Source organism: Chaetura pelagica, unplaced genomic scaffold (genome assembly GCF_000747805.2).
Source record: "Chaetura pelagica isolate M959 unplaced genomic scaffold, ChaPel_1.0 scaffold425, whole genome shotgun sequence".
Lineage (NCBI taxonomy): Eukaryota > Metazoa > Chordata > Aves > Apodiformes > Apodidae > Chaetura > Chaetura pelagica.
This window is the reverse complement of record NW_009953205.1, coordinates 1570379-1581446: the sequence shown is the minus strand read 5'-3', so window position 1 is coordinate 1581446 and position 11068 is coordinate 1570379. Positions and strand designations below refer to the sequence as shown.

Here is an 11068-nt window from a genome sequence, read left to right as displayed (position 1 = left end):
TTTAAAGCCATCAAATATGTTTATATCTACTGTACCAGCAGATGAGCTGGTCAATCACATGGCCAGAGCCTGCCAGGGCCTTCCGTTTACACAGACCCATACCTCACATACACAGAGTTAACAAGAGCTTTCAGAGAGATGAAATCAACAGCTCAGCTGCAAATACCTTGTTCAGAAGCAACTGCTTGGTAACTTAAGGCTTAGAATTCCTCTTACTTCAACTTTGAATTTGTTTAGGAAGAAGTCACTCTAGATTATATTTCTCTTATCATACTTAGTATAAATGAACATACTAAGGCTTAGAAAGACCATTTTAGCATATAGACAAAAACCTAGGTCCTGTAATAGACCTTTCTAAGTTGCGGGGAGTTGAAGAGGAAAGAGTAGCCCCAAGAAAAGCACCTTTGGATGCCCCTTCTTCTGTCTCAGAGGATCCTTGCTCTCCACATACCCTCTGCAGTCTTCTGTCTAAAGAGAAATTCCAGTAGTACTAGAGACACTTCAGGCAGCCCCAGGAAATTGCTGCATCTCCAAGTCAGAAGCTTTAAAAGTTTCAAAGCAACATCATGCAGAAGATTACCATTACCTAAAACAGAGTAAGTATTTAATTTACACAATGTTAAGTGCTGCATAGAAACCATTTAAGTCATCCTTAACAGTACATTAAATTAGTAACTTGGCATATGATAGCATATTTCTTGTGAAATCTTTGTCTATTTCCTTAAGAGCTAAGAAGTTGTTATCAAAGGGAACAAGAAAGGGATGTTATATGACAAGTGGATTTAGCTTGCCAGATAAAAACAAAACAAAAAAAGCCCACAAAACCCAAAATACATACCACACTGCTCCTCACCCTCCCCAAACACCACATGACATTAATATATTAAGTCACTATTAATTGTTACTGTACCACAGGGTTTGCATGAATGCCATCAGTACAGGTACAAGGAGCCAAACTAAAAGCAGCCCAGCTGTAAAATTGTTGATAGAAAAATCCTGTTAGGCAAGAATAAGGCATTATGCCAGACTATGACATTAGGAAGACTTGTGAAAAGTAAATGATTCTTTCCTAAAAAATCACACATGCTTTAGAAAGGGTTTCCTGTACATAGAACAAAACTATTTAAGCAATCTCTTCAGTACACAATATCCTGTTATCCTGTTAGCATCCTGAACATATATGCAGGCCAGCACATATGTAGCCAGGTGCTCCCATTCCAGTTCCAGTCTTTGCTAAATGTCTACAGCACAGACAAACAGAGGGACAAAAGCTAGATCATGGTTTCTCTTTATTTTAAGATGTCACTATTAACACACATTAGTCAAGCTATCCTAAGTAATTCCCCTAGACATCTAGGGAATCTAAAATCCTCTAAGATTTTTATTAGGTCAAGACACCACCATTAAAAACTTTGATTTTAGTGTTTATGCAGTAAGAGTCTAACAAGCCTGACATTCCGTTTTCATCCTGTCAGACTAATGTGCGCTTTAGTGACAATATCCATTTACAAATCAATAATACATCATCCATCATCCCAAGCTTTACCTCTGGAAAGTGCTAAATGGAGTCAATGAACCGTCTATTTACAATTTCAAATCCTAATATATTTACAATAGAAACCAAAAGTATTTAAAACCATTAAATATAGTGTTTAACTCTGCTATATTAGTTTACATGAACATAGCTTACCTCTGGCATCATATTTCCAATGCTAATATTTCTGCCAGTAATTTAAGATTTTTTTTTTTAATTGCTATTCCTGGAGGGAAAAAAATAAAAGCTTAAAAACCAACCCAAAACCTCCAGGCATTTCAGAGCCCTGAGGAATTACCCACCCTAAACAGTCTTCAGGTAGAAGTACTGCAGTGTTCAAGAGAGATCTCCCAACTCCAGGCAAGCCTTTAAAACCTAATGCATATGTAAAACATTAAGAGTCAGTAATCCATTGAACAGGTTTACTGGAGTCACTGCTACCATTCGTTTTTTTCTAATCCATAGTCAAGAAGGAAACTGCTGCTTTGCTGTTTCTCCCTCCGTTACATTCCCTCCACCATAGAAAGTGTTTTGTGCACCATCCTCCAGAAGAGCTAAGTAGGCGTCGTCTTCTCATCTTTGCTGAAAGGCTGCACTGAGCCAGGCTTTACCCACGACAGGCCAGAAACATGTGTGCTTTTGCAGTGCTGATCTTCTGACTTCTTCTAGGTACAAAAAAGTTGAAGTCAGAATTATTAGATATCTCAAATCCTTTCAAGTCCCTCTCCATCCATTTTACCTTAAACAAATACAAGCATGAAAGAGGATAGCATTGTTTCTTCTCCTCAAAGAGGAACAGTAAAATGGTCATTGGTTTAATTTTTGTGAATGTGTGTGGCATCTGTAGAACCACCCTGACATTACAGGAGAGTTTTCATTACTTGGTTCACATACTGCTATCCTATCACAGCATAAAGATTAAGACACTCTTTGCATAGCACCTTTTCCTTGAGGACCATGGCCCAGCATAATTGAACAGCTACTTGCCAAATTCCTTGGTTCTACAGAAAGAAGCATCAATCCAAAACATTTCCCTTATTAACCTGACATGGTACCTGAAGCATCTGCTGGGCTTACTGTGGAGGCTTCTGAACACAAATTAACATGGCAAAATAGCAACTGATACCTTTGCTATACAATAGAGTCTCAGTGCTTTTCAAGGATGGTCCTCTTCCTCCTGAATATTTATCATGATTAAATGCTTGATCAGTAACTAATCCATCAACACAAGGCAACAATCATTTGAGACTATTGCCATTTAGAAGACAAAACAAAAAGAACTTCAACTTAAGGGAGAAAGACCCAACTTCAATCATTTGTAGGCTTAAAATAGTTTAAGAAGACTAGTAGATACCTACTTTAGCAGGTCAGAGAAACAGAACAGCTTGCAGGTTTTTTTGCATACCAGAAACTAGCCCTGCCTCCACACTGCCATAGGCTCATCAGATCACCTGTATGCCAACTACATGAAACGTCGAATGACACATCAAGTTCTAGAAAGTGATAATTATGTGAGTAGACTTGCCATACTATGGGAAGCCTTTCGCGTGACAGAGAAAATTAAATCAGCAAGAAAACTGAACCTGCACCTCTTCTGCCCCTTCTGCCTCTCCCTATGTTTGTGACAGAATTGCCATAGCACATCAGACAACAGTGAACAAGAACGATCAGTTCAGCCTGAATCTGGCAGAGCAGCACCTGACTGTCACTTGCTGCACAGTGTCTAGCAAGAGCCATGTGCTCAGCAGAGAATGAGGACATCACAATCCTTCCTGGGATACAGTTCTAGAATGGCTTCATTTTTCCCCAACCCACAGGAATTACACAGGTAATAAACAAGAAACCAGGGTTGCAGACAAAGGGAAAGACAAAATAGAGGATTAGGGAACTTCCTTTTACAGAGAAGAAAAAGAACATTCTCAGTCACACTGACATTTTGGAACAAATCTCCTATGGCAGAGAAGTTTGGCGATTCCTGCTATCAAGCAACTGCAGAACTCTACATGCACCAGTCACTGAGGATGTTAGTTTTTACTTGAAAATAAACACGTATCTCCAAAGAAAAAGGACAAAAGAAAAGCTATTGTCTGCTATCAGTCTCTGAAACAACCATATCCCTTCAAGCAAATCTCTTCTATCTCTTCAGATCTTTGATTTAGAAGATAACAAAGAAGAAGGGGAAAAAAAGAGTCAAAGGTAGTTCTTAAGAACATCAAGGAGTCAGAATATGATCCAAATGCTTTAATGTGTTCTAAGGCTGGAGAAAGGCCACCTCACCTCAAGCCTTGCTGTGACTCTGGCAGCTGGGAACATGGCTACAGTGAGCTTACAGGCAATGTAATAATAAAAACAGAATTGCTGTGCGCCAACTCTTGTCAAGTATAAAGAAATTTTTAAAAAGCCAAACCACAAAACCAAACCCCCTATCTCCAAAATCAAAGGTGCTGCTCAAGTGAAGGCTGTACAAACCAACACATTCTTGTTTTATCAGTAAGAGTGGCTTGTGATAGAAGTTACTCTAAGTAGTCTTTGATTAAGGTACCATGCTTGTGCTGCGTCAAGAAGTCTGGAATGAGGAGAAAGCCCTGAAACTTTGATTCAGTAATGAAAGATCTTTCAACAGAAGAGAACAAAGAAGCTGGGGGCTGCCAGGTTATGCACAAGTGGTAATGGCCAAGATAAGTGCAGGACAAGCTAATAGGCAGTCAGCAAATCTCTTCTTTCCCCTTCTTCCTCCCTGCTTCCAACCCTGAACAAAAAGATCTGCCAAGTGTGCCAACAATTGTACTAACAGAGCTTTCTAGCTGGCTAGATGATTAATTGCTTAACACACTGAAGTAAGAACAGTGACATAACTGCTTAGTTAGGAGACAAATCAGTTTCAGCATGCCTGCTGATCCAGAAGAGGGGTGAAATAAGGTCTGTCTGGTACATGTTCATCACAAAGTGACAGAGAACCTTTCTTTCCTTATCAGGCAATAAACTCTTACTACAGTGAGAATCTGGGCTTTGCACATACCTTCTGAGTCAACATCTTCTCTCTAGCTTCATCATGTATAGCTGGATTCCATGGAGAAAAACTATGGAGAAAGTACAGTTCTCTCTTACTTTGCATTTTTGCAAACTACAGCATGGACAGAGCAGACAGCAGCAATCTTACTTGGTTTAGCTGAATTTCAAGTAAACTACAAGTCTCGCTTCTCAGTGTTAAAATATACAGTCCAGAGCTACATTCACATTGTCATGGATCTTTTTGATATTTAGGTTTTGGGTCTTTTTTTTTTGCAATGAGAGCTGGCAATTCAGCAGTGTCTACATGAAATACTACTCATTCATTATGGAGCTGACTGTTCCATCCCCCATGCAATCAAACTTACAAGTATTTTACAGAGTATAACCAATGCTACAGTCATGCAAATTGAGTTCAGGAAAGTCTGAAAGCAGTATTTACTCCATATTTATCTCCTGCCATGGTTATAACTTGAGGGAGGGTGGGGTGTTTTGTGGCTTTTGTTTGTTTTGGGGTTTGTTGAGATTTTTTAAAGTCTTGGTTTCTTAGTTAAAAAACAGTAAACGCAAGTGTCTGATTATATTTAAGATTCAGTCAATACTGACTACAAACAGAAGAAAATTGCTATATATGTATTGCTATAAGCGTCAGAAAAAACAGATCACTCAATTTGGCAGGAAAACTTCTAATCAACAACTATACCAAAACTTGTTCTTCAGACTGTTGGACGTGGTGAATGTGCTCATGGTACTTACATGATTGCATAGGGATCCTCTATTTTGGGCTGGTCAAACAAATGACTGCTGCATAGCTTCACACTGTCCACCACCTTACTTTTGAACAGCTGAATATCTTTTTCATACCTGCAAGAGAGACATAAATAACGTTAAGTAATTGAAAGGAGGATCACGTTTTCTCTACCAGCACAGACTTGGCCAAGACTCAACTTTAGTTCCTAATGCAACCAACTCTGGAGGTAGAGACCATGACCAGATAAACAGTTTTACAAATCTTATTTCTGCAAGTCTGTGCACAAATCTCTGAAGAAACCATGTCTGTATGCATGGAAGATACTCACAGCACCGCAGCCTCAGGGTTCAGAGGAATAGTTGTATCAATCTTGTAGAAGACTCTGCGAGCATACATTAATATTTGCCATATGTGATTATGATTTCGCCTAAAAAGAACAAAACACAATGAAGAAAGGAACAAAAACTTCTTTCAGATCATCAACGTGTTACCAACTAACCTCCATTTGGCAAATGCTCTTTTCACATCCAGTTCACCAGATAAGGGATCTACTAGCGGATGGAAGACAGGCAGATCAAAAACCAAGCGCTGCATTAGAAAACAGAAATTCATTATGACAACTTCAATCCTAATGGTAAAACCACAGGGTGAAGGTCAGTCAGAGGTTGCTTCCAAATACTAATTAATTGTTACTATATTAAAAGACAGCAACCTGAATTGATCTATACCAACTGTGAAACTGTAACTCAGCACAGTCATGTTACATGCAGGGTCCTGTCCTCCCTCCCATGCTTATCACCAAATCAGGAAATTAATCCAGCTAACTGCACAAGCACTAGTGCCAACACAGGTAATAATATCAGATAAGGTCAGATTAAAGGGGTTTTTCCGGTTTAGCTACTTATGACTGAGAGCTTTTTACATACTTGAGCTACAATCAGTATTGTTTTTTAATCCTACACTTTTTAAAGTAAACTGTGCAGTGACACCACAGTGCCTGTACAGGTAGTCTCTGGTGTTCGTGCATTCTTCCAAAAGAAAACTTAAGTTTCAACAGGAAGGTTGTAAAGCCCTATGCTGGCACATACAGAATATTGTTCATACAGAACAATGTGTTCATGAGAGGTACTAAAGGTACTAATCTTTGGAAGAAACTGTTTCCTACCAGTTCTGTCCTTTTGAAGATGATAGCTTTTCAAAGAAACTTGACATCAAGCAGACAGCTTCCTGACATAACAACTTGTCCTTAGCTACAGCAGTTAGATACCTGCCTCCAAGTCTTCCTCTGAAAGAAATCTGGCTCAGAGGGCCAGATGCTCTGCTCTGGAGAATAAGACTGCCACAAGTTTTTATTTTATTTTAATTAATGTAATAACTTGGATACTCTCCCCTAAAGAGAAAAGGAGGAAACAGACATGGAAGGTAATACCATACTATCTATCTCCTTCTCCCTTTGTTGCAACAACTTCCTCCTCAAGTTCTTTTAGTTCTTTGTTTCAATGGAATTTAGTAGAAAGAAGCAAGAAATCCTGCAGTAGTACAGCAAGCAAAGCAGAGGTGCCTGGATTTTATATTCCATTTTATCGATACTAAGAACTTGGATACTTCCTCAAGTTTTTCAAGTTAACTTCCTTGACAAGGAAGCAGCAGATCACGAGTTGAGGTAAAGAACTGGTTGATTACCTAATAAATCTTATTTAACCTCATGAAATTCACTCTACACCAGCCTCAGTAATCAGAGTAACATGATTCTCCCCCAGATGTTAGGAAATATGTACAAGACATCAAAAATTAGCCCTGCCAACTGAACAAAACTAGTTCAAGGAAATGTGAAGCTAATGGGTATATTCTCTTTAACAAAATGTCATACTTAAAACACCAAAACCCAAGACAAACCCAAGACATACACAACCACTTACTGGGCAGTCTCCATCTGGGTAATTATCAGGAATATAGACAGTAAACTTAAACACACCATCCTGGTAGAGCCCATGTCTTATGAATATTACACCAAACCACACTGCAAGTGAGAAAATGTGCTTAAGTTAAAGAATTAAAAAAAACCCAAACAAACACAAGCATATACATATATGTATATATACACACAAATTAAAAAGTGAAGTTTACACTTACTTAATGCTGATCGGTAAGATGGCTGCACGTAGACACCTGGCAGTTTCTGCTTTACAACCAAGGTACTGCAATTAGAATCAGCATTTAGGATAGCTCCATGACTGCACTGAAACTACAGCAAGCTGACAACAGCAAACCCAGAACTTCATGCCAATAGGTCAACCAGGGACTTCTTCCACAAACATACACAAACACCAGTTCCCAGGGGAAAATTCCTCACAGGAGGTGGCAGAAAATGACTGAAACCATACTCTTTCTCTCTTGCTTTTCTTACCCCTCCACTTAAAGAGCTACTAACAGGTAACACTGTTTCTCCTGATGAAACTAAGTAGACAACTAGAAATAAACTCCTCTCCCAGGAGATGCATTTAATGCATGTCAGTACTGAAATGTCCATTTTTCTACCAAAATCCCAGTTTTAAAGTAAAGAAGAAAAAAAGAAATGCAATTAAGTAATTTAAAATGCAGATTTGCAGTCAATTGTACTTAATTCTGAAATGTGACCACTTATGATTTGCAAAATAGAAATGTATTAAGCTAGAGGAGTTTGCATTGTGACACCAATACATAGCAGTAAAAAAACCAAACCAATTTTCTTAAATTAAAAAGCCAAGGTCAGTTCCCTGAAAAAAAAGATGAATGTTTTGAGAGTTCTCACTTTCAATTTAATAGTTAAATGCAAGAACTGAGACTTAGTGTTGCATAAGGACTCACGGGATTTCATTCCAAGAGGCACTACATACTTGAGAATCCAGTATGTCTGTTACAGAGGAAGTCCCTTCAACTCTGTAGCACAAAACAGTTTATGTAACTGTATATAACTGGAAAGTTGTGCAGACAGAGATTTGTATGTCCCACAGTAGTCTATCACTGGATTGGATCAAATGCAACTGAACCAAAGCAAGCTTATTTAAATCACACCAACTCTTTCCTCCTAAATTTCCTGTTAAATATCACTGAAAGGCAGGAAGGAATATAGCCTTCCTAAATCTCCCTCTAGTAAGGCATATCAAGTGTTCCATGTAACAACTGAAGGAAGCTCCAACATCCTTACTTCATGAGACAACACCATACGTTCATAACCATCTTCCCACTAGACATCTGCTTACTTCTATTTTAATACTTGTTTCAAAAATTTGGTATTTCTAACCAAAAATATATTAGGATAACTGGTCATGATGCATGAATCCAAAATGCATTTACTTAAAAAATGAGAAATAGAATAACTCAGAGACATCCCTTAAACTTCATTTTCCTCTCCCCTGCTACCTCAAGACACTGAGATTGCTGCTCCAGAAAAAGAATTTGGTGGAACTTTAAGTCCTACTGTCTCCTTTGAGGACTAAGGCAAAGGAAAAATGTACGAACTAGATCCCTACACTTTTTTTCTTCCCACTGTAAGCACAAGCCCAGCGACCTAAAAAAGACAAAATAAGTTAAAACCTACAATTCTGCTAGGAGGGAATACTCCAAATAAAAAGGCCCATAAGAAGCATGTGTCCCATTTGTTGACTGGGATGATGTGGCAGGAGAAGCAGGCTTGGTTATTGGCACAGCATTCTTTGGAATAGAAGGCAACTGTTTCTTTGTAGAGGCTCGTAGAGGACTGGCTCGCAGCTCTCCACTCAAAGTTTTCTCTTCAGTGTCAGCTCTCTGACAGATTAAAAGACAACCAGGAGATTACAGGCCATACTTCATAAACATTTAACATATAAACATATCTTAACACAGGTTTAAACCCAACCTTGCTAATGACAAGTTTGGCCAATGAAACATATATTGACTTTCAGAGTTCTATTGCTTGGGAGGGGGGGAGGGCGTTGTCTCTTTGGGTTTTGTGTTTAAATAGACTTTTATTCAATTAAATCTAGCCTACAAATACAAAAGTAATCAAAGCTGGATAGGAAACCTGCAGATTAGGAGAAATGCTTGAGGAAGCTTACATTTATTTAGAAACTGTAATCAGACAGTATGTAACATCAGCTTAGAAGTCAATCTATTTCTAGCACACAGTGCATCAAGATAAATAATTTCTACTGACAAGCATCCTGGTGTTCTAAACTTCAAAGAGTCTTTAAAAGTAGTGTAGTAAAGCTGAGATGAAATAAGAACCGTGTACAGAAAATCTAATGTATTTCGCTTCCTGCCTGTGCTTAAGACACAAACACCCCACTTGGAGCTGATCACACAGCCCATTCTCTCTGGAGGAGAACCACCATTTGACAGTGACATCAAACCAGTATAAAAAAGGTTTGCTATAGCAACATTTTTATGTCTATGCTGTCTTGTAGTTAAAAAGAAACAACAACAAAAACTTATCTACTTAATTGGTCACTGCTACACTGCTAGAGAACACTGGTTTTAAAACATTGTACATTGTAAAACACTATAGTTTTAAACCAGATTTACACTAGTAATGTAACAGTTGTAGTACATCAGACTGTACCATTTACAGACCTCAAGAATCATTCTATAGACTGCCAAAACCAACCTGCAAGGCTACAGACTTGTGATTAGGCTAGTTGTGGTGATTAAAGGCATGATTCAGGCTAGTGTTTCAATGCATGTGAGACTTGGACTACTAACAATACCTATGTCAAAAGCATCACCAACAAAGTTATATAATTTGCCCTAGCACTGAACACCCCTGAAGTGATGAACCCTACAACTAACATTCTTTTATACAAGTTAGAGGTGTGGTTTTGTCAACATTCACTGCACACACAATCCCTGACTAAGGTCTATATATGACAATAAACAAGCACCCTAAGAAACAAGTATTTCAACTATTTGTACAAGTTTGTTTCATCTTTCCTAGTGAAAGATACTTCAGGTAAGAAAAATCAACAAATTCTGGAGTAGCCTCCATCCACAGGCACATTCCAGTTAAAGCAGCTCAAAGCTAGCTCATACTTTTATTCCAGATTATCACAATCCTCAGGATAGAACAAAGACACCAACTGTACTTGCAGGTTGTCTGATGTTTTTTCCAGAACTGCTACCACCCCTCAATAAAAGTTTACACCTTATGGCATCTAGTAATTAAATACCTTGCGCACAGAACTTGTAGACATGCTCCAGAAAGGGTTCATAACGTGTTTTCCAAATAAAGGACTGCAACTTTTCAACGTCTTCAGAGTGTCGTCAAGCCTCTCTGGTACCCTAAAAAAACACAGAATGAATATGCATTCTAACAGATAAACAGGACTCAATGTATAAACAGGATTCAGATCTAGTTTGCCAAAATTCTGCTGTATGTTAGACTGGAGGACAATAACATAGGTGTCTATCAAATAATTTTTACATGTGAATCTCTGCCTTCTTTGTGCAGAAAGGTACTCTAGATTCTGTCAATGGCATCCAGGCTTGTATCAGGAACAGTGTGGCCAGAAGGACTAGGGATGTAATTCTCCATCTGTACTCGGCACTGGTGAGGTCTCACCTTAAGTACTGTGTACAGTTCTGGGCCCCTCACTTCAAGAAATATATTGAGGTGCTGGAGCAGTTCCAGAGGAAAGCAATTAGGCTGGGGAAGGGACTACAGGGAAAGTCTTACAAGGAGAGGCTGAAGGAGCTGGGGTTATTTAGCCTGGAGAAGAGGAGACTCAGGGGGGACCTTATCACTCCCTACAACTACCTGA

At 38.7% G+C, this 11068-nt stretch overlaps 1 protein-coding gene across 2 annotated transcripts; it reads right to left on the bottom strand.

The window, feature by feature from the left end:
* Window positions 1–1272: 1272 nt before the first annotated feature.
* AKTIP (AKT interacting protein) lies at window positions 1273–10583 on the bottom strand. Of its 2 annotated transcripts, none has more exons than XM_009997439.1 (9): window positions 10478–10583; window positions 8875–9080; window positions 7428–7492; window positions 7214–7314; window positions 5794–5882; window positions 5623–5721; window positions 5300–5407; window positions 4554–4614; window positions 1273–2199 (listed from the first exon to the last, which is right to left on the bottom strand). In XM_009997439.1, the coding sequence occupies exons 1-9, from the start codon at window positions 10517–10519 to the stop codon at window positions 2089–2091; spliced, it is 882 nt and encodes a 293-aa protein (XP_009995741.1). In that variant the 5' UTR covers window positions 10520–10583; the 3' UTR covers window positions 1273–2088. The 2 variants fall into 2 exon arrangements, with proteins under 2 accessions (XP_009995741.1, XP_009995743.1); XM_009997441.1 differs by having other exon boundaries at window positions 1273–2196.
* Window positions 10584–11068: the final 485 nt, after the last annotated feature.